General features: G+C 30.4%; 2 protein-coding genes and 4 long non-coding RNA genes across 6 annotated transcripts; 4 read left to right on the forward strand and 2 right to left on the reverse strand.

The window, feature by feature from the left end:
- Positions 1 to 261: 261 nt before the first annotated feature.
- Aos1 (SUMO1 activating enzyme subunit 1) lies at positions 262 to 1,702 on the forward strand. Its single transcript, XM_015933759.3, has 3 exons — positions 262 to 519; positions 651 to 1,044; positions 1,116 to 1,702. Exons 1-3 carry the CDS (start codon positions 345 to 347, stop codon positions 1,621 to 1,623), a joined length of 1,077 nt encoding a protein of 358 aa, XP_015789245.2. The 5' UTR covers positions 262 to 344; the 3' UTR covers positions 1,624 to 1,702.
- A 105-nt stretch (positions 1,703 to 1,807) lies between these two features.
- LOC107366174 (uncharacterized) lies at positions 1,808 to 16,759 on the reverse strand. The gene is made up of 6 exons (XM_015933756.3): positions 15,751 to 16,759; positions 13,587 to 13,722; positions 4,515 to 4,745; positions 3,218 to 4,043; positions 2,251 to 2,433; positions 1,808 to 2,173 (listed from the first exon to the last, which is right to left on the reverse strand). The coding sequence occupies exons 1-6, from the start codon at positions 15,966 to 15,968 to the stop codon at positions 2,091 to 2,093; spliced, it is 1,677 nt and encodes a 558-aa protein (XP_015789242.2). The 5' UTR covers positions 15,969 to 16,759; the 3' UTR covers positions 1,808 to 2,090.
- On the forward strand, positions 4,037 to 5,181 carry LOC149093763 (uncharacterized). Its single transcript, XR_016198653.1, has 3 exons — positions 4,037 to 4,298; positions 4,400 to 4,473; positions 4,553 to 5,181. It is a non-coding gene; the product is annotated as an uncharacterized LOC149093763 (long non-coding RNA).
- LOC107366177 (uncharacterized) lies at positions 6,424 to 9,608 on the forward strand. The gene is made up of 4 exons (XR_016198654.1): positions 6,424 to 6,646; positions 6,838 to 7,159; positions 8,049 to 8,294; positions 8,855 to 9,608. It is a non-coding gene; the product is annotated as an uncharacterized LOC107366177 (long non-coding RNA).
- LOC149093764 (uncharacterized) lies at positions 10,274 to 11,661 on the reverse strand. The gene is made up of 2 exons (XR_016198656.1): positions 10,773 to 11,661; positions 10,274 to 10,630 (listed from the first exon to the last, which is right to left on the reverse strand). It is a non-coding gene; the product is annotated as an uncharacterized LOC149093764 (long non-coding RNA).
- LOC107366176 (uncharacterized) lies at positions 13,721 to 18,317 on the forward strand. Its single transcript, XR_003082954.2, has 5 exons — positions 13,721 to 14,070; positions 15,059 to 15,214; positions 15,803 to 16,451; positions 16,872 to 17,004; positions 18,198 to 18,317. It is a non-coding gene; the product is annotated as an uncharacterized LOC107366176 (long non-coding RNA).
- Positions 18,318 to 23,591: the final 5,274 nt, after the last annotated feature.

The following is a 23,591-nucleotide window of genomic DNA, read 5'->3' on the forward strand; positions in this document are numbered from 1 at the left end:
CCTCCACCTACAACCAGTTAACAATCCAACGTCCAGTCCTTGTCCTAAATTTGGTTCCATATTAATTTGTTTAATCGATAGCATGTTGATCTTTCAAAATTAACATAACAACTGTTGAGATGCCAAAAGCGACTAAAATTGAGAAATCAGATGTATTATTGTTTTTAAATACGATTTTTGTTCAAATCTATTTTATTTTAAATGTTTATGATAAATTCGTGTTGCAATTCATAAACGGCCCCCTAAAATTGCATGTGTTCATTTTTGCTCAACATTGAATCCCGCTTTTATGACTTATTCCTGTCATATTTTGTTTCTTATTAATTGTGTTTTAAATTCTTAAAATGTCTATTGAACTTATAAACCCGAATTCTGATAGAGAAATTACTGAAGATGAAGCTAAGCTTTATGATAGACAGATTCGTCTTTGGGGTGTCAACTCTCAAAAAATGCTTCGGAAGGCCAATGTCCTTTGCATTGGGTTGTCTGGACTTGCTTCTGAAGTGGTGAAAAATATTGGTAAGTTATTGAATATTTTTAATATTTTATTAGTGTTTCTTCTTTTAAACCCGGTGTCATGTTTTCTATCCCATGATTTGTACTGTAATTTGAAATAATCTAATTATTTCTCTTTTTTGTGTTTTCTTTAGTGCTGGCCGGCATCAACTCACTGACAGTTATTGATGACGCCAAGATCAGTGAAAAAGATTCTTTTAGTAATATTTTCACACGGAATAAAATTGGCTTGAATAGAGCTGAAGTTGCTGCTGAAAATATACGAACATTGAATCCAATGGTTATGGTTAGAGCATTGGATTGGAATATTAAAAAGAAAATAGAGACACCAGAAGAAGACTTTTTAAATCTTCTGAAAAACAGCACAGCTGTTTTCATATCAAACTATGATCCTGAGACTATGATAAAACTCAATGACTTATGCCATTCCATTGAAGGTGTTAACATTAATTTTTTTGCCGCTTGTGACTGGGGCTACTATGGTTTTTCGTTTACTGACTTGGGTCGTAAATACAAATATATTTCTGAGTAAGTCTATTGACAAAATCTCTAATGATATTTTTTTCTAAACAACATTTTCTTTTTATATTCAATTACAGAGAAGTTACTCAAAAAGAAATATATGCTGAAGGACCCTCTGAGAATAAACTCAAAAATGAACAACCTGAAAAAACATATGTTGAAAAATATCTTGATTTTGTTCCATTAAGACAAGCCTTAGCTGTTAAATCAGGAAAAGCAGGTATTGGAATTACAAAGCGAACCAGCCCTGTTTTAATATTAGTGCACATTCTTTTCAAATTTCACCAATTGAAAGATCGTTATCCTGACAGCCAATATGGAGACGAAGACATTGAATTATTAAATCGCTTGAAAGAAGAAGTTGCAGACGATTTAGCCTACTCTAAATCTAGTTTGAAAATACTAGAGGATGATAAATTTCATCACCATGTTTATGGTGAATTAAGTCCTGTTTCTGCAATCATTGGTGGAGCCCTTGGTCAGGATATGATTCGATCTATTACTCATCAAGATGCACCTATTAGAAACTTTTTCCTTTTCAATGGACTCCGATTGTCTGGAACCGTTGAAAGTATTGGTAAATAATGTACCAACCCCATCCGCCTCACTCTTTTTTACATGAACCAAAGTTTCATCTGTTTCAAAAATAAATATTTTGTCGAGACCACGATTCTAGTTCATCATTCGATTGAACCTAACAATCTCGGAATAGTGTCTTAAATTTAGGCAATCAAACACTCAGATATGTGCTGAAAAAAGATATCTGTGATTTAACTTTCATGAACAGATTTATTTCTAGTTAATTTTAACATTTGCTAGTTTGATTCTAAAAAGATCAAATCTAGTGTTTTTTTCTTCATTGTTTACAAACAACATCCTTTGTTTGCAGATGATTCAAGAATCATCTGGCGCGTTGACGGTGCATATCGTCAGTAGTAATCAATTTCCAGGGTCCAAATTTTCCAGACATTCTTCAAGTTAATAATGGGCTTCTTCTTCCATTTTCACGAACATCATTGTAATCGCAGAATCGTCCTATTTGAGTAAATTCATCAGTAGCGTCCAGTTTTCATCTCAAGTCTGGTTGATCCGTCACTAATGCTGTTGTAAATTGTTGAGTAAGATGTTTCACAACCTGTTTCAAAATTTAAAATAGCGAACAACAAGAATTAAAAATACAATTTAATTTATAAATTAATTTCAATTTCTTACTGCTTGGTGAAGAATCAGAAGATGAATATGAATAGAATCGGTTAATAAGAGGATATTTATTTTGATTCTTGTGGCCATTAGCAGGTTTGTAAATTCTATTCAGTCCATTAGTTTGGCCATTTTCTCGTTTTTCCCGTAATCCATGAGAAACCTTAGCGCTTAAACCACAATAATATGGATCCTCTGTGAATTCAAATAACCAAAAATAAATAAATTTATTCAAATCTCCATCTTTCACATGATAAATATTGTGATAATAAATATAAGTCTATTGAAAACCTTCTTAATCCATTGAATTGGTCAATTGATTTCAAAATATAAATGTTGTTTCCAACAAATGTTTATTGAATATTCATTCTTCAGGTAATACCAATTAAGCTTATCTCTCTCAAACTAATATTTTATATGAAATACAATTGTTAAAGACGAATCAATGAAAGTTTAGTCATCAAGAAACAATCTCAACAAATAATCAAGGCTTGGCAACCTGAAAGTAAGAATGGTAATCAAAATGATCGCTAAAAATTAATGATGAACTGGATGATAGATTTGATCAGAGAGTCAGCAAACCTTAAGAGGCGTTGTTCCCATTACTGAACAGCTTAATCTTAATTGTAAGACCTCAAACTGTCTTTAATTTAAAAGTCACATTTTCGCATTCAATCTCAACCTTTAACATTATTCCTTCAGGGTTTACCTAGCTATAAAGGTACATTTTATTGTATTATAAAATCTTGTGAGTGTAACTAATAATGATTGGATGAAACTCTCGAATCAGTGTGTCAAAATAAAGCTTAAGGTCCGAAGGATAGACCGACAGTCGTCATTAAAAATGACTTAATTCAATCAATTGGCAAGGTTAATCAATTTTTGATGAATGCATCGCATTATCTTGCAGCTGATTTAGTATCATCATCAATATTTACATAATTTAGGTTGTTTCTTGATCGTTTTTGTTCAAACCTACCTTTTCTTAGGAATGTTTTCTCACGAATTGGTGGTAATTCAAAATCATAATCAGGATCTGGAAGCCTAATTTTACCACCAAGCGATTTCAGTTGACTTCGATTGGATGGATTACGATTGAATTTATCTCCTTTCACTGATTTAGTTGATGGCTCTAGTCTTTTTAGATCCGATTTGTTTGATAATTGTTTAGTTAACGGGCTTTTATTGTCTCCTATTAACCCAGTATCATAGGAAATCAATTGGTAAACCGTATTACCCTCAATAATTGAACCATCCTTGCTATTAAGCTTGTTATTGGTATTGGTATTGTTATTAACATTGATACCTTTACGTTCAACAGCTTCACGAGACTTTGGTTTATTATTGTTACCTGATTGTTGTTGAATATGAGATCGACAAGTCTTGTTAACCACAGAAACCAATGACTGATTGGTTGAATTAACTAGGCTGACCGAAGGAATTTCATTACGTAATAATTCAAGGGCTACTATATTAATTATCATAATCCAAGATGGTGTTTCAAGTAGATCCAGAGTACCAGATTCTTTACCAAAAGCTATTGCTGTTATACACTGTGACTCCAATTTTTGGGTTTGTGGATAAGTGGCTTTAAGCTCGGCTGAGATACCGGCCTGGAATGACCGGATATCGAATAATGTTGACACTTTTTTATATTCCAATTTGCCCTTTGATTCAATAATATCTTTACCAATACAAGATCCTAGTCCATCTGATGATCCAACAAAACTCTTTACATAGACTGCAGCTTTGCCTACTCTTTTAATTAATATGTTACCCTTTCCATCCATTTTAATTTTAACACCCTGAGAAGAGTTAAAAAAATTTACATTAAAATACAATAATTTGTTGTTAGTATATGGCGACTGATTGTACCAAAGATTATGAGTTTAAGTTCGTTAAATATGTTTATTTATGTGTTTTACTAACTCTAACATGTTATAAGTTCATTGTTTGTGCTACCAACCAGCTGACCCTATTCTATGGCCTGATCTTAATCAATCACCAATGATGCATATTTACTAAGCTTATTCCATCATTAATTGACATTGTAATCAAATGTGTGTGATGGGAAAATTACTCAGAGTATTTCTGAGCCTATTCTCATACCTGACTTCAAAAAATGGACTAAATATTTTCAATTTTTGTCTGCTTCATACAGGTAAAGAATGGATGGAAGCTTATGATTTACTAACTGGAAAGTAATATTCCCATATAGTGATCGCCTTGATGGTGGTAAGTTATTTGAAAAATTTTGATTCATTATGATTACTTACTTCACCAAAAGTTTCAAGAATCTCTTTTGTTTTCTCAGGACGATCAATATTCTCAAAACCTTTAAGGCCAACTCGGATTCCATCAAAACCAATGTCTGATCCATCAACAATGAGAAACGGTAATCGAGCATAAGCTTTGGCAACACGACGATTCTTTTCCATACAGATTACTTTTGCCCATATCTCATCGTCAATCTGTTCCCATTTGTTGAATACTTCTTGAATATGATCCTGAATTGTGTGTCAAGTTAAAAGGAAAAAATCAGGAAATAATCAATCGATGTCCAAAAATAATACAAATACCAAAAACCAAAGTGCTAACCAAAACTGTTTAACCCACTGAAAACTGATTTTACCAAATCATAACTGTTCCTTTAAAGGCGCTTATAATGTAGTAATACCTTAATTGTTCCATTATTACTAATTGAGCAAGCTAATTACTGGATAATTATAAGGTTTCAAGTCATTCTGCTTGTTATTACCATTGAATAAGTAGTGAACGACTATTCTAAGTTTACATCAAGCTCGTGTTCAAATTATTGAAATTAACTCTTATCATTTTAATTTTATTGTATATTTTGAATATTGTAAACATTATATTACTATGCTAATCAGATGCTAATTGATTCAACAAAGAGACAGCAATTATATTTTAAAACAATCGAAACGTAGCAATGTTTCTATATTGGATTACATTTGTATGGCTAATTGTACAGCAGCTTGCAAAATCACCTCAAGAATCACAAAAAGAGTTGATAATTAATCTAAATCGTATTACTTCTGCTTATCATAGTAAAATTATTCATAATTTAGTAAATTCTAATTGATTTGGTAAATAGCCAATAAATTCAGTTGGATTTTTTACAGTTTCAGCAAAGTCAAGCATTCTTGTTATGGGATACAACAATTTAACAATTAGCAAAGAAAATGATAGATGATTAGTATAACCTAATACATGTTTACAGTACTATTTGAATTATCAAGGTGTTTGGACCAATCTGATTTGAATAATGACCAAAATGAGAAGGAAAACAAATAATGGTTAACATTCAGATCAGTAAAACCAACCGAGTCTTGATTGCTTCAATCTTGTAACGATATCTTGATTGTGAGCTCAGGAGTGGTCGATATCATTACATATATGTATAATGTTATTGTCAATTCATTTTATCGTAATAATTGTTGGCTTCATCATCAAAAACAAATGATGAAAAAGCTTCCTATGTGGCTGTTGAGTGACCAAAGTGAAATATTTTGACTGGACGCCGATTGTGGGAAGCTGATAGCTCACGACTTTGACCTCAAATGAGTAAAAGTAAATCATTCCTGTATCAACCTCCTGTTGATTTTTGAAAATGCAACCAATCAAGCAAATCAGATTCAAATTTATTAAACAAAGGTTTACTTTCTCTTGAAAAATTATTGAACCCGACAATATTGCGCCGGTATAAACCTTTCATCTTTTTACCTCTTCACTCACCTTTCTTTTACCTTTTTTTGTTTGTTTACACTGAATCACATTTTAGTTGTTGATTGGAAAGTCTGGGTTACTGTATTAAAAATTAACGGCAAATTAATAATCATCTAAACTGTTGGATGAAGCTTCAGAAGTCAGGCAAAATGGTCAGGTTATAAGCAAGTTGAATTATTAAAATGGCGAAACAAATTTCATTCCATTTGAAACGCACGGTTAAATTACTGTAACATCTTAATTGACAACGTGGTCAAGAACAGTTGAAAAATTACTAAATTGATGAAATAAATTGAATTAACATTTGATATTTGTTTTTGAAAGAAATGTAAATGCAAAATTAATAGATAATAATAGATGGCGACTCTAAAGTATCAAAATAAAAAGCTGCGGTTAAAATGAGCGCGAGTAATATTTGGCTATTGTTTTGATATCTATTGTTATTATTATTAATATACCTTTGGATTCTAATTAGTTTTTAAACAAACTTTTCTTAATTGTGAATTTGTAAGCTGATATGTAAAAATCAATTAAGATTTGGGTTCATCGAGTCATCACTTTTTTTGCATTATACCTTCGTTGTTTGTGTTTATCATTGATTCAAATTCACCCAAGCATATGTTATTGTTTCAATTGTACTCTCATTGTCACCTAATGAAAGGTTAGTAGTTCATTATCTCCACTCATGATCTGATTTGCCTTGATCAGTTGATTTTACTAATACGAAAATTCGTGAAAGGTGTACATTATTGACGTCTTATACTTTCTTTTTATGCACCTTTTTTCGTGTATTTTGCTTCAAAAATAAGGACATAATCAATCCATTTGATCTTTTTTTGCTTCTCGACGCAGATTATAATCCTGGTTTGGAGCATCAAGAACAAGAAAACTCAAGTTCAAAACATGTCTGGAAATTGTTGGTGGTACAAACCAAACTCAATAAGTGTGAGAGTAAAATCGAAACAATCAACTCGATTGAAGACTTAAAGCAATAACAATGGAATTATTCAATATCGATACTTAATTGGAACCCTTTATTGTTTATAAACATTTCTGAAATGGGATAAGTTTTTTGTCGCAAATCGATTTAAGGAGAAAGAAAGGTTGGGATTAAAGAGAACCGATAGGAACAGTCGAGATTATTACCTAAAAATATTTGCAAGCATTCAGTCAGGTAAATCACTTTCAAAGCTGCTAATGAACTAGCTTATTAGATTATCTTTCAACTTGATTGGTAATACAAAATTCCGCCAAAACTGGGTGAGGTAAATCATGTCATTGGGCTAGTCCTGATTTCGTAAATTCAAAGCTAAGCTGGACAGTTGGATTTCATGCAAACTACAGTCGTTATGCTCATAATGTCACTTCGCAGGACCAGTCTTATTGCCATTTACGCCGAACTTCAACGAAAAATAGAATTGAAACTTTTACATTGGTGGCTAATTTGAAACGCTTCAGTCAAGTACATGTACCGATCAGGTTGAATTGAATTGCAACAAAAAGTGTTTAGTTAAGATGATACATTTTAACCCTGCTTTTTGAAATACTTTTGATGTCAGTTTGGTTTTGAAAAAAATGTCACTTCTCAACCCTTTACATGACAAAAGAGTAAAGAACAAAGTCAAACAAGATTTAACAAGATATAAAAAATGAACAGGAAGAGTTGACAAAATAATACAATTTACTTTGAAAATTTACTTTAATTGTGACCAAAAAACTTTCTTTTTGGCCTAAAATCGACACTTACACTTCCGTGTTTTACAAGATTTGACTTTTTTAAAGAGCATTGAATAATCAACCTGGTAATCAACCAACAGAATTCAAATTAAGCCAATTCATAGTTAATTGTTTATGGGAGAGAAAAATAAAGAGCGGTAACTCTGGATGAAAGGAAAATTTTATAACTAAAAGGTGGAGAAAATATCTTCATGAAAAGGCGTACAAAGACTTGAACAATATTCAATTGTAACTTCAAATATTAGGAGTACGATATCTTCAAAAATGACTTTATTATCCACATTAATTGTAATAACTAATGATTCTTTTTAATTGTATTTTTACAGTGAATTACCAAGCAATGAAGAAACTTGGCTGAAAGTGAAAACCAATATCTCATGGAAAGACTCAATAATGTCGGACAGGAACTATTAACTATTAATGAATCAATTATTCAATTTGGAAGGAAATGATCATCTTATTTCAACACTAAATGACAAGTTCAACCCTGACCATTACCTTGTATCGAAATGATTTGCGTTCAAATTGACCAAGAGCAACAGACCATCACAATTTTCCCGTTCATTAATCAAGTAAAGCTAATCAAGGATACTCAATGAATATTAGACTGACATCAGTTTGAATTTATTTGAATTGATTAATTTTTATAAGATGGTGCTGACAATTGATGACGATAATAGAAGTTTAAAGAAAGGAAAACATTGACTTTAAATTCACGATTAAGCTATAAGATTATTAATCACATTAATGTAATGTAATACCTTTACACGTAATGTTGATTGACAAAAATGTGGAAACCTTGTCAGACTTGACAGACTTTTAATAGGCAATTAGATAAATTTAATGACAACTCTTCAATTTGTTGCATTACAATCATAAAATTGGTCCTTAACGCAAATCATTTTCAATTGAAAGTAAATAGAAAAGGTTTCAACTCGAGTAATTAGTCCAGCAAATTGAATTAAATACACACTAAATTAACTTTGCTGATGAGATAATTTTGGGTGAAATCAAGAATTAGATGTTGACCGAAACAAATTGTACTTTAATTAACCATCAACCTTGAAACTGAAAATTTTGATTACCAATATAATAGTAATAATCTCATTTTTTTGTTCACATTTTTCAATAGATCCAGATAATATAATAGATTGGTCAAGATTGAAAATACACTCGATAATCAATAACAAGAAAGGAATCCAATTTAAAACTTTAATCCTGTTAAATACGAAACCTTTTCCCGTTGTTAAATGAATGGCAAAACAAGTGCAATTGAATTAACTGGTAACCCAAAATGTTGACCAAAGGTGTGGTTAACTTATTCACCAATTTCCCATTAATAACTCAACAACGGCAACAACTGACCAACAAGCATTAACTAAACCTTCAATTGACTTTAATGTTGGACTTAAAGTATGAAATAGTAATTTATATCAACTATTGTACATTAATCAGTGAAAGTTTCAAACAGAAGCAAGATTGAATGAGAAGAAATGAAAACCGAGTAAAAGTGACTTTCACTTTCCACTTCCAACATTATCATTATTTATGTAATTATTTAACTGATCTTTTCTCTCCCAGTTAATCATTGGAAAGTTAAATGAGCAAATATATATAATTCAATCTTTGACCTCTATTTGGTTAATACAGTTTGAAAAATTGGCAATCAATTGGCCCTTATCGATGGCTACCAGAACCAACCTTTCTGGATCAACCTTTCACTTTCACCATCTTCTCATTTAAATAACCTTTCATTGAGTTTTCACAATAAAATTGTCCTTTCACTTCACAAATCAACCTTTTTACCTTTGATTGATATTTAACATGCCATAAAACGTTAATTGTAATAATAATAATGATAATAAAGAAATTGTTATTTCTCATTATTCAATTGATCTACAAAAATTGATCAACAAACGCAAACATTGGACTTAAACTTGAAAAACCAGTTTCTGGTTAAGACTGATTCAGGTTTGAGTGACAATCAAAAATTTTTAATCAAAGATTCAACAATAATAAGATCACAATAAAAGAATAGATAAAGCCTACAAATCTTGACCCATAGTCAATCAACGGAAGCTTGATCTATTAAAATTATTGATTTAACTGCATTTCGTATTTGATTGATCGCTTTAAACACTAAAGTAGTTCAATACTTTGATATACAAATACAAACAATTGTTTCTTTTACAACCAATATATTATTGATTTTAATCGAACAGCATTTCTCATCATTAACCAAGGTAATCATTAGTTGGTTAATTTACTAAATCAAATTTTTACCCTAACCAAATCTTTAACGATAACATTGTTTCCATCAACATTGACAATTGCTCGTTTCCCAAACAAAATACATCTTTCAACTTGCATTCCTTTGGAAATGTTGATTTCCTATTATGATTACTGAATTTGTTTCCATTCCTTTTATCATTTGATCTTTCAACGTTCAGCTATTCAAAACTGATTGTCGATTCATCCCTTTTTTCAATTTGATTATTAACCTTCTTCTGGTTAACCCTCGATTGGAAATCTTATTGTTATTGCCAATTCATCAGCTGTCATCAAAATTTTACTTTCTATTAATTTGTAAAGCAAATTTCTCATCATCGGAGCGATAAACAATTAGCAAATTAACTGATTTCACTTTTTTCAGGTCCATTCACGTTTAAAACAATAGAGGTTGGTACAAAAAATGGACAATTTATCTGCTTCATTGGTTCAACGGGACTCAATCATTAAAGCTTTTTTGTTTTCATTCTAATTGATAAATCAAGAATCCTTCTTGGCTGCTCTTGTATTCCGAACACAGTTGAAGTATAATCAGATTGTAATCAAATCATCACCAAGACCCAATTCATTTAAGTGAACAGTTAACTTGATTATGAACAAAAGCTTCTGCTAATTGAATCTAATAAATGTCACATTTGTAGAGGGAAAGAAATTAAGAAACATCAATTAGTCATATTGGTTTACTTTTCAGTCAAATTTAAATGATGGTCGTAATTCAATTATTATATCAACTCGACTAATAGATTAATGATTGTCCTTACCTTTAGTTGAATTTTTAATCTACTCAAATATTGTGTATATTAAATGGAACCATCCATGAACGATTTGGTTGACAGTTTAACCAAAAGCTTTTAACAAGAGGTCAATACTAACTGAAATGAATTGTATGTTTGGTTGATTGTTTCGGTTCATTAAGCAAATCGTCTTCCGCAATTTATCTCACTCAATTTAATATAATTAGTGAGTATTTTATGCTAATGAACACTCAAATGGGATAATCATTAATGTTAACAAATAAAATGAAAATTAGAAAATTCAAAGTTAATATTAATGTGAGTGTGTGTGTATAAGAGTAGCAAAGGTAAACAGTAATTCTTTCGAGTGAAATTAACACAATTATTATAATTTTTTAAATTTAACTTCACTTTTCAACTGCATCAACACTAATTTGTGAGTTACAAATCGTAACAATAGCAATGAATAAATATATATTTATATATAATTACAACTTTAGTATCAAAAGTAATAGACAATTTAACATGAGAAACAAACACAAAAAATAGGTAGACAAGTAAAACACAATAAAGCAATTAGGGAAGCCACCGATTGACAATTAATTTATGAAGAAACACTCTAAATGATCACTTTAAGTAGCATCACAATTCTGGTTGATTATTTTTTTATTGATACCAACAATATCCAATTGTAGTTGTTGACAAAAACGTTTACTCATAGCGAACACAAGTTAAAACAAAAGAAAGTTTAACACTTAATTGTCGATTAAATTGTAGGTATTGATACAACCTAATTTGAAACAAAACAGTTTTAAAATTGAAAAAATTAAATCATTGTTTATAAGCATCAGCAATTAAAGTTAACTTGAAGATTAACATAAAAATTGTAACTTTAACAGTTAGAAACTTGAGTGTTACCCATGTGATTGACTTCTCATATTTCGATAGATCGAAAAATCGATTGTTACTTGTGATGAATTTTTTAACTAGACAATTAATTAATGCTGAAAGATCAATAATTTTAACCTTTTTAAAATTGGATAAACAAATTAAAATTATTTAGTTCGTGTTTGACAGATTACAACTGATCAATTAACCAATTTTTAAATTGAATAGCAAACGAATCAATAATGCCGCTTCAATAACTATTGGTTCATCATCTGGTTGTCATTGGATTCAAAGAGGTTTCTATTAAACAATGGTTTCGTTCAAAATGTTTACTTGAACAGTTTAAGCTTTAAGTAATGCTATTAACAAGCTTTTTTAAAATTAATACCAACATCATTATCCTGATCTGTGTGAAATTAGCTTTAATCCTGAAGATTAAAAAATGAAAATTGAAAGACAAGAAAAAGTGATACAATGTAATAATGTTTCAAAAAGGTATTCCGTTACAACAGGATCAAATTTTGCCGCCCACCAATGGAATGTAATTGAAAGGAAAGAATAATTGTTCGATATTCAATCAAGGAAAGTGATAATTTTAAAGTGACCTTCGTCGATTGATAAAATGGAAAGCAAGTAAAGAAAGTGATAAAAGAGGTAATCCATACTCAACAAAGCAGTTATTAATTTCAGAAGGTTTCTTTTCAATACCTTGGTCTTAAGTCTACATATCATTAATACGATTGGGCTGAAACCTATCATGGTGAATGATGGATTGTTTCATGTTAAAAAATCACGGTTTAACCTTGGAGTACAAGTTGAAAGGAGAGAAAGTTATTGCCAGATTAAAAACACTTTAATCCTTTCTTAAGATCAAAGATGAAGATCGGCAAATGGAGATGCAAAAGGTAAGGTTTAAAGGTATTGAAATAAAAGTGTAATCTTCTTTTTTTTCATTTCTTTTAGCAAATTAGTGTTAAAATTTTTCTGCTAGTTAAAGTGATAATCATTCAATCTGCATTTGGTTAGATGACTTTTAATATAAATTTCATTTTAAACCATTTTTCTTATAAATCTTCAATTCTTTAGGTGCATTCAATATCATCGTCAGCTTTTTAAGGTCAAATTCATTATATTAGTGTTAAAATTATCATGAAAAGTTGTATTATAAAGCAATAAATTGCTTCTTTTCATCAAGTATTGATACACAATTTGCTTTGAAAAGACGTTATTGTGCCAATAATCAAATTTAGTATCAATCGATTAAAATTTTTAAAGCTTCTTGTTGCCTTATAAATTTGAATTAATGCCCTGATTTAAGCTTAAATTGCCTTATTAATTTGCCAATTAGGAGATATTAAAATTTTCAAAACATAAACTATCCAACTATCTAACACTTTTACCCGTTATTAAAGGTGATTAAAATGTAAAAAGTTACCTTTTTTACAGTGTGAACAAAGTGTTGAATTGAGTTTACTAACACTTGCTAATTGATTAAGAATGAAAACTAAACTGCTTTTAATTGTCTGCAACAATCATATTTAAACTAGAATACTAATTATTCATTTTTTCTTTTGGTTAGGTTAACAGTTGGAAATCGGACAAAACAAATACTGTCGAGTACCCGGTTAAAGCAATTTTTTTGAGCCCCATTTAAAGCAATTTTCACAGTCGCCATCTATGATTTTTTGAAAATTTACATTGTTTTTTTAATTTATAGAATCCTTTCATTACCTAAATCTTAAGCGTTGCCACTTTCTGCAAGGCATTATCACTAGATGGAGACTGAGAAAAAAAGATTGCTTTAACCGGGTACTCGACAGTATCAAGGAATGAACAGGATCAATTGGATAAAAGACGGAGCCAACTTGAGTCAATTGGAATTGGTTTTGTTTGCTGGTTGCTAATTGTTAATTTGGTATTCCATAACTGTTGTTTATATTGGATTGCACTTACCTGACAAAGTTTATCTTTATCATGCCAAACATCTTCATCATCTAAATCACAATCTGGAGTCTTTCTGTGGCCTTTTGATTCAGCTTGTTTAGCACGTAATAAAATATCTCGCCGACTAATCATCTCAGGTTGCGGGCTGTTAAAATAAACCAAAAAAGAGAAAAGCAGTTAAATTATAGTTTAAGTACTCTAAATCCAGATAGATTATTATGCCAATTATTTGAAAATGATAAGATTATTTGACAATTGAAAAGTCAAATTGATTGAAGATTGAAACAAATAACTGATTATTATAAAGGTTTGGCAGTTCAGTTGGATTGGTTGGTTCAACAGTCAACATTGAATAGTTGTTTAAATCAATTTCAATCCACAATTCAATTGAAAATCAATTTAATTTCAAGGATTATTTAACGCCTTTAAAAGGGAGATTATCATCATCATCATCATCATCATTTAATAATTGGCAAAGTCTCAATCTTAATTGGTAAGCTTCATTTGCACCTTTTTGAAATTGATATTGACAATTGAAACTCAATCAGATTAACCTTAATATCAAATGTCACTTTGATTTAATCAAAAATATGAAAAGTGAGAAAATATTCAAACTCGTAACCTTTAACCCATTCAACTTTACTAAAATCAGCACAATTAGTAAGTGATAGTTAAACTAAAAAATAAACTAACAAATTACTGTTAATGTCTAATCAACACAAAATTTGGTTAACACATTTCAAGATAGATTTGCCTTTTTAGGTTAAAATTAAGCAAATTTCAGGCCAATTGATCAAGAATCAATTGGCCTAAAGGATAACTGAATTAACCATTAAGAGTCCAAAGCTTAGTTGCTAATTAATCACTTAATTGGGCTCATTTAAATCATAATTTCATTAATATTGATTTATTGTTTGCTCGATGATCAATTTTAGAGTTTAGTTTGAATGGATGAAAAAGATAGCAAGATAGGAAGAGTCTTCAATCAAAGTTAATTGATTGTCAATTTTAACAGTTTAACTGAATATTTGTTTTCAAGTTGTAACAATTTAATTCACAATTGGTTAATCACTGCAACTGTTTCAATTGAAAAGAGACTCCAATAGTTAGGTGAAAAGCAATGAAAAAAATCAACTGTGAGTTGACCCAATCTTGTACTATCATTGAAAAAGGAACCCACTAACATGTTTAATCCTAATCACCGTAATCATCCTTTAGCTTCTGAATCTGAATAACGACAATTTTAAGTATCGATGATTCCTTCATAATTGTTATCAAGTAAATTATTTGCACAATTATCCTCATGCACAATGATATGAATTGTAACAATTTAACAAGGAAACTGTTTCAATGTTTGGTTCACACAAGAAATGGTCCAATCAAGAGCAACAATTAACACATGAATTAACCGAATTATCTTCATTTTTTTAACCTTTAAACTTGTCATCTTTTTTTATTAATATTATTTCTCATCTTTTCAGGATATTTGATTAAATTTGGTCGACTTGATTATCAGGATTATGGATTGCGAGGTTTCTGTTATGGTTAAGGACAAAGTGATTTACTGATTTTAATCATCGTGACTTGAATTATCAATAAACTTCCGTGAAGAGTTGATGGTTGAAGCCTTTTAAATGGTCATTATTCATTGCTAAATCACCAGTTAATTTGTGTATTTTTCATTAGTATTGCTAAACAGTCAAAAATTCATATTAATTAGTGTTCTTCAAACTGGACGAACAAAATATCTTATGAATTAGCATCAAAGATGATTTTGTTGATAAAACTGTCTTTTGATTTGCAATTCAATTGCAATCAAAACGATGATTATTTAATTTCTTTACCTTAACCATTACTGCAATTAGTATTTTAATCTAACCATTTCTCTGGTTAAAATGAATCTAAAAAGTGTTCAACTATTTTAGACGATCAATATCAATTTAATAATAGACAGGTTAAATTGTAAATTTACCAAATGAAAATGAGAATGAAATTGAATTTTTTGTAACCTCAATTTTTCACCTCAAATTAACGGTAGAATACAATTAAGAGAAAATTCCTTTGATATGAAAGATTGATCTAATTGTTGGTAATCTGATTCGCCAAGTCTATTATTAATGATTTATACTATCATTATCAAGCTTAATGATTAAATGGTAGAATGAAAACTGACCTTTCCAATTTAACAATTTCCTTTGATTTGATTTCGTTTCTAATTAATCCAGATCCAATGGTTTTATCAAATTTTGCTTGCGACCGATGATTATTATGTTGAATATGGGCTTTTGGTTTACCCTCAGGATTCATTGTAACCCCACGTAAAGCACTTGGACCTGAAGAAGGAGCAACTTGACCATGAGCACGACAACAATCAAGTGTCTTATTTTTCATGATTGATCCTTGGTATGATTGATTAAGGCTGTATGGTATAGAGTAAAGCGATGTTGGTTGAAAAGATGAAGTCAATGATGATGCCGATGGAGTTTCAATGAAAGACGGTGAAGACGATGATGCACAAGCTGGTTCCGATGGAGTTGATGATGAGGCTACTTTGGTTGTATCAACTGAAAAGCATTTGAGTATCAACTCAAATAGACCAGTAAAGGCCGTATTATTAATTCCGTTGAGACAAACCACTTTGTATAAATTAATTAATCACTCATAAAGGAAAATAATTTGAAGGCACAATTTAGTCCTGAAGGACACAACAAATTAATATGAACCCAATCCAACCAGATGAAAAACACCAACCATTGGAATATGGCGATCGGCTGATAAAAAGGGCAAAAGTTAATACAAATTGATAATCCAGATGACAGCTGATTTCGATGGGGTCTTTCAACTGTTCATAACTGCAGCTAACTGTCAATGAATGTAAGTCTCTAATCAAACAATTGAAAGACTGTCCGTCAACATTCGTAAAAAACAATTAATAAATCACAATATTAAAGCATCTTAAAGGGTAAAACGTTTTTAAGATGTTCAGACTTATGCTAACAAAATGAAATTGTGAGGGAGAAACAAATGTTGCTGTTGTTATTGATGATGATAATGATGATAGCAATAATAATAATAATGATGATAATAATAATAATGGTGATAGTGGTGGTAATGATGATAAGTTGGGTTATAATACAGAAACGATAAAAATTGAACCAAATATCTTTCTTCCTTCTTTGAACGAACGGAATTTTCAATTGATTAAAACTAATAACATTTTCAATGTTTACAATCGTCTAACTCACTTTTTCTTATCTTCTCTTTCTTTTCTCTCTTTTCTCTTACTTTTTCTAGCGAAAGGTGCCACTCATGATGTGTGTGTCTGTCTGTCCAAGATGATGACGATCTGTTGCTCTCTCGATCTCTCTCTCTTAATGTTTGGTACTCTTAATGCTGATGCTGGTGCTGGTGGGTGAGATCAGTTAAGGTTGGGTTACTTGGTTTTGCTTTTGTCGCAAGGGAGGATTCAAGATTGGGTGGGATTTTGCTCGCATCCAACTTGTTACAGATAAATAAACAAAGAATGGAAACAAATTTTTTAAGATAATGATAATGATGATGATGACGACGATGAAGATGAAGATGAAGAAGAAGGTAGCAAAAAAATGTTGTGAAAAGCGAGAAAGAAAAGAAAGATTTTGTTACTTCTTTCAATTTTCCTTTTTTTTCTTGCTTCTCTTTACATTCTCTTTGAAAGTCGCTACAAATTGGCCTGAATTTTTATTTACCTTTCTTCTTTACTCTCTTGATCTGGTCATTTCTCAGTCCATTCATCATCATCATCATTATCATCTTGTTGATCAACAGATTGACTTACAAAAATGAGAGGAAATAACCTTGAAAATGTTATAATTTTGTTTCTTTTTCATTTTGAGCTTGAGGATGAAATTGGATGAAGACAAGTTTACCTGTAATACATGCACTTTCATCTTCATCTTGCTTGAAATATTTAGATTGAAATTGCGTTTGAAAGGTAAATTGTTACCTTTACAAATGCCAATTGACCAAAACAGTAGATTCATTCCTGTGCTTAGTCAAGGTTATCCCAATTTTAATCATTTTCACTAGCTTATCAAATTATTTACCTGTAATACAGTAAAACAACGCCAAATTTGACCTCAACCTTGGTCAATATTTCTTCTCTCTCTCTTCAATAGACTGACTCACGCCCTTTCATCAGCATCATGTTATCCCTCCTTGATCATCATCGTCATCCATCCTCTTAATAGTATAATATCATTTTTCATTTTCAACTAAAATCTATTGATTACTATTAATGATATATTGATGAATATACTTTACCCAAGTAACCTTAGAAGTAAACAAGAGAAATGAGACTTTTCCCTGTTAACAGATGATTATCATTTTTTGCTTTCAAACGTCCAACAAAAGATACCTTTTTATTCATCATAACCTTCATGGTGGCCTAAGCCAATTTGTCTCTACCTTAATCATCATTATCATCAGGCCTTACTGATGGTCTAATCATCATATCAACATTGATTTTGCTTCATTTCAATTTTTACCTTCAACCTCAATAGTGATTAGCTTTGCTTATCATTAATATGTATATTGGATTAGTTGAGCTTTAATTTTTCATTATTATTTTTTTATTTTCAGGGTTTTCACTTGTATTTGGATTATCCAGCTTCTTTCCCGTATTTCAGACACAATCAAATGGGGATGATTTACCTTCATTGATTCAGTTATTAATTCAGATTATAAGATAATTAATCATTCTACCTGTTCTCCTTCAATATGGTTATGCAAACAGAAACAAAAATAACTAAACTTGACGGTTTAGTCTTAAATGTTTACTTTTTAAAATATCTATTCAATTGGTTGGTTAGATGATCAAAAGGTGCGAAAAATTGACCATTAAGATTAACATTATGTCAACGCTATTTATCCATGATTATCACTCTTGTCCGTAAATGTGTTCAAGATTTTTAAGGTAAGCCCAGCAACTTGATGAAATTGCGAGATATTAATAATTTTCTTCCGTTGATATTTAGGCAATGAAAGCAACAAGTAATTAAGATAACCGAAGCAATTTGGAGACAATAACAAGTCTTGGACATTTTAATCTGTTGATGTCATGAATGGACAAAGAAATTACTCATCGGGATTCACAATTTGACGATGAAATGTTAATTCAAGGTGGATTGATTGTAGGCCAAACAAGCAATTACCACATCTAAATTGTGACCTGGATTAGGAATATATTATTGATTCGTGAATAAATAAGCCTAGATAAACGCCATTAGCTATTAAGACTATTGTGAGCGTCAAATTGTATTTATTTAAACATGATTCATAGTTGAATGTCTAATCAAGCAAAAAACAAATCCAGTTAATCTTGAAATTAAGCAATACGATAAATATGACCAGAAAAGGAAAGATTTTATTGAAATCTTCATTTGTATTGATTGATATCTTTTAAGCTTGTCTTGGGCTCAATGATTAACTCATATACTTTTTTGATTATTATATCAACTCGGAAATGAAATACAATTTAAGAGTCTTTAAGGCTCACATTTACATGCTTTTCAACTGATGACAGAGCTAATTGTCACAATAAGCCTACATATTGTAATAAAGTCTTGCAAACGTTAATTTGCTTTAACTTTGACACTTGTTTAAATTTTGAATAACACCAAGAATCAAGTGAATTGTAGTGAACATGATGGAATGGATGATGAATTATTGGGTGGAAAAATTGTATTCATAACACAATATTAATTTAATTTTTAAATTGTCAGCTTGATTACCAAAATGAAATTTAACATGTATGACCAATGCCTGTAGACACCATTTTCACAATTAAACCAGGAAAAAATATATACTTTGCAATTTGCCTGAACAATGGAAAGTAAAAATGATTCAAATTCAGCTGTTTAAACATCTGATTATAATTTTTCATTTGATGGTCCAGCAAATTAAATAAATTGATTGAAATCAATGGTTTTACCGGTTAAATATCAACTGGTATTTATTGATGAAAACTATGAGCAAGGTTAAAATAAAAATGATGAGAAATGGTTAATGATGATATTTCAACAATTGTTTGTGGGTTAAAATGTTAATTGTGATTGAACAGTGATTACAGTTTCTTGCTTTCATTCCAATTCATCTCCAACTGTGTTTTAAAAGGAAGCGATGCCAATTTGGTTTCCACGAATTGGTGAGGAAAATACCAATTTTGCGCTACTTTTCCGCTCTTTTTTGACACTCTTCACCAGTTAACATTAACCAATTGATTACCAAATTACATCAGGTGAAAACCATCCTTTCAAAAACTATCCTTCAGTTGTAATTGAAGTACAAAAAACAGAGTCATCACTTTCACTTGAATCACCTCCTTGGATTGGAACCAGATTTTTAAAGATCAGGATAATGTTCAACCTGAAAAAAATAATGAAATGTTGCTCTTAAATCCAATGGGTCGACATTGAGTTTAAAGCAATGATATCAGAGTAAAATTACATCGATTCAACTGATAATTACACGGATTGACTATGATTGTCAGGATGATCAAGAAAAAGAGCATAATTGTTGGAAAATCCTTGATTGGATTGTTAGTAATTTAATTCAAAAGCGTAAATGATCGCAAGATGTAAATAGTAAAATCGGTAAACAAGGTTAATTTATATGCTATATTGAGACTATCAATTGAAAGCTAATTTATCAGTCAAGAATTAACAGTCTGCAGTAATTTCTGGTTGTAATTAAAATATTACTAATCAAAATGGCCTTAGACACTCCTGTGAATAGATTAATTATGATTTCATTATTTTCATTTGTGATTAACTATTTATAATGTTGATATTGTTGCTGCCCATTATCAATTTGTTATTAGTAATAACTTATTACAATAGCAATGATTACCAGTTTGCTAATAATGAGAAATGATTTTTAAAATATTATTATTGTTCAATTGAACAATTGATCAACCAGAAAAGTACGAAATGTATTTTCGCATTATTAATGATCAAATGAAAGGCCAAGTTTCCCATTGAATTGAAACCCGAAAATAATGGATAATGTAATCTCAATTGACATTCAATTTGGCCTTAATCCAGGCTTTTCCGTCGTCACTTTCACCTTTTTGATTACTTTGGGTTACCCTGGTTTGTAAAGGCTGTAAAGGTTGTTAAGGTCAACCTTCAAGACTTTATCAAGACAATATTTTTGGCCAATATAATAATAATAGTTGATTTGAGACGGTAGCTGGTCACTTCAATTATGCCAAAATTTAATAGCTTGAGAGTTAGTTATCCAGTTAATTAAGTTTATAGTGACCTGGTCAACAGAAAAGATCATAAATTAGACTCATTTTTGTTGCTTTCAACTTTCAATTTTAACCAAGGTTTACCGTGAAGGAATATCTGCAGAAAATGTGACTTTTGATTTAAGAGTTGGGTTCGGACTGAAAAAGTATTCGATCGTTGATGTGTTCCAACAATTTTTATCGATAAATAATAAGTTTCCGATCTCTAAATCTTACGGTCACTTGAAGCAAAAGGTTGAACTGAGAATCGAACTGATCTGTTGAACAGAAACAGAAATTTTATTTCTCAAAATGAGTCCATTTTCTGGTTGAAGATCTAAAGTTGCATCAGTAAAATGACAAACCATATGATTTGGGTTTCAACCTAAACCATTAAAACCAGACTTGATTTAACTGTTACAGTTTGTCTTTTAATAGATGTTCAATTGCCAGAAATTGGTAATACTTCAGTATTTACAGATCATCCAGATAAATATCTTGTTGGTAACTCTTCTTCCTTGGTTTAAAGTGATTTTTGTCCAAGGCTTGACCATTTATTACATTAATAAATCATCTTTTTGTACCTCTTCAATTGTAACTTTGATTAGTTCAAGTGTTCCGGTAACAATATAAAAATACTAACTGCAACGAATCTCAAGCCTAGTATAATTAGGCTGATTTGAGTTTTGATAAAATTGATTGTATCAACAGGCAATTAATTGCTCTCTTTTTCGTCCTTGTCCTCCTGATCAACATATCAAGGAACCACTGAATCCATTACATTAGCTTCCTGATCAAAAGTTAACTCTTTTGTACTTTGCCAAGCCTTAACCATCGTTAATCAACATCTGGGTACACGGAAATGTAAGTGTATCTTCAAATAAATGTAAATCGTTATTCCAATAAAGTGATCTTTTTAAACGTTTTATATCACTTAACCAATGAACTCCAGTTGATCAACCTAGCATATTCAACCAATTTTTTAGACCATTCACTTTCTCTTGTTTTTTGCATTTACCTTCATCAATCCTTCACTTAAAGGGAAGGGAAAACCTAAAGGTAAAAAGTGAAATGAATTAAATTAGTGAATAAAAAAAGATGAATCCGATTCTAATTGGATAAATAATAATATTGATGAAAAAAAGAGCACGTTTCTCAAAGAGTACTCTCAACCTTAAGTACAAGTAAAATTGATTACCTTTCAGTTAACAAGAAAAAATAACGACTTACCTTTTATTATTACCTAATATTTGGTTTATTTGGTTTCCCTTCAATCAGAAGAAGTGCAGAGATGATACTGTTTCATGCGAGCAAAGGTATTTCATGAAACGGCCAGTCTAGATTGGTATAGATGTCTGAATAGGTGTAACAGGTGTCCATATAATTTTTACAATTCAATGTTGTCAATGCCATTAAAAATAACAAAGCCTACTTTGGGATATGTCCAAGTATTTGCATGAAGCAGATCATCAATAGAAAGAGTTGAAGAAATATTTCAAGAAAATTTTCATCTAGAATGTTCATCATAGTATTTTCATTGTTTCGGTGTATCTTTGCAAATTGCGAAAAATCCAAATGTTCAATTACGCTTATACACTCAGTTTCATGCGAGTAAAACATGTAAGCGAATGATCTCTATCCTTGCTAGACATTAGAAGTCTTGGAACTTAAAGTCAAAAAAGAAATAGAATGATGTCGTTAAAATTAGAAAATTTAAATTTAATTGTCAAAGCAAAAATCAAATGATAATAAAAGACACAATAATCAAAACTTATAAATAGATCAACATTAAAATCTAAACATTTGTTTACTTTCAACAGAAATTTGTTTTATTATTGTTTATTTATTACCTTATAGATGGCGCGACTATTCAGGTTTATTTCAAAATGAAATTTTGTCAGAGTTTGATTTTCAGAAACAATTTGTTTTATTATTGTTGTGTTTGCGTTTCAAATTGTATTTTGATTCAGTTCAATGTCAATAATCAGTTTTGGTTCGATGCCATGCGTGTACAATCAACAATCATAATGCTCATGCGAACCAGAATCATATGGAAAACAGAGTTAACCAGAAACTGAAATGAAAAGTTGGTTCAACCATTTGATGATTTGGTCACATCAAAACTATTGGTTCATTTTTTCACTAAAGTAAGCTTAATATTTTACAAAATTAAGTCTAATAAGTGCAAGCCATTTGATAAGCAATTTTCATTTTTATCCAAGAATATATATTTTCGTTTCTCTAAACAATCAAACACAGAACTCTTTCAGTAGTCAAGAATGTTGACCTATTTATTTCAAATTTAATACTTTACTGATAATTCACTTTAATAATTCAATATTTACTCAAGAAACATTATTGTTTGAAACAAAAGATCATCATTGTAAAGGCTTGAAATTGCATAGTTTTAATTTCTTTGGTTGTAAATGTTTGATATTTGGGTAGATGAAAGGCTAGAAGAGCATATCGACTTTTTAATTGCTTCATCTCTAATTAATACATTGCCGTTGATCTAATCAACAGTCTCGTAACAACTGACCAGACTTTGACAGTGATTAAAGTTGAAACATTGAAATGTTGAAACAGATGTGCAACTCTTTTGCTTTAATGGGTTTGGTTGAAAGGGATGATTGAAACCGACCAATCTGTGAATATAATCAATAATAAATGAATGTTGAACTAGCATTGATCATGACTATGAAGATGAGGATGATGATCAGGATGAGAATGACCTAAAAAAACTA

This window comes from Tetranychus urticae, chromosome 2 (genome assembly GCF_039701765.1).
Source record: "Tetranychus urticae isolate SD_2017Ah chromosome 2, NJAU_TeUrti_SD_1.0, whole genome shotgun sequence".
Classification (NCBI taxonomy): Eukaryota; Metazoa; Arthropoda; class Arachnida; order Trombidiformes; family Tetranychidae; genus Tetranychus; species Tetranychus urticae.

Bases quoted from the DNA above. Each gene is read 5' to 3' on its own strand.
- Aos1 (XM_015933759.3), top strand. From the start codon at position 345: ATGTCTATTGAACTTATAAACCCGAATTCTGATAGAGAAATTACTGAA. The intron at 520-650 runs GTAAGTTATTGA...TGTTTTCTTTAG, and splicing joins TGAAGTGGTGAAAAATATTG to TGCTGGCCGGCATCAACTCA. The intron at 1,045-1,115 runs GTAAGTCTATTG...ATTCAATTACAG, and splicing joins AAATACAAATATATTTCTGA to AGAAGTTACTCAAAAAGAAA.
- LOC107366174 (XM_015933756.3), bottom strand. From the start codon at position 15,968: ATGAAAAATAAGACACTTGATTGTTGTCGTGCTCATGGTCAAGTTGCT. The intron at 13,723-15,750 runs GTCAGTTTTCAT...TTATTTTAACAG, and splicing joins GAAATTGTTAAATTGGAAAG to CCCGCAACCTGAGATGATTA. The intron at 4,746-13,586 runs GTAAGTGCAATC...CACACAATTCAG, and splicing joins ATAAAGATAAACTTTGTCAG to GATCATATTCAAGAAGTATT.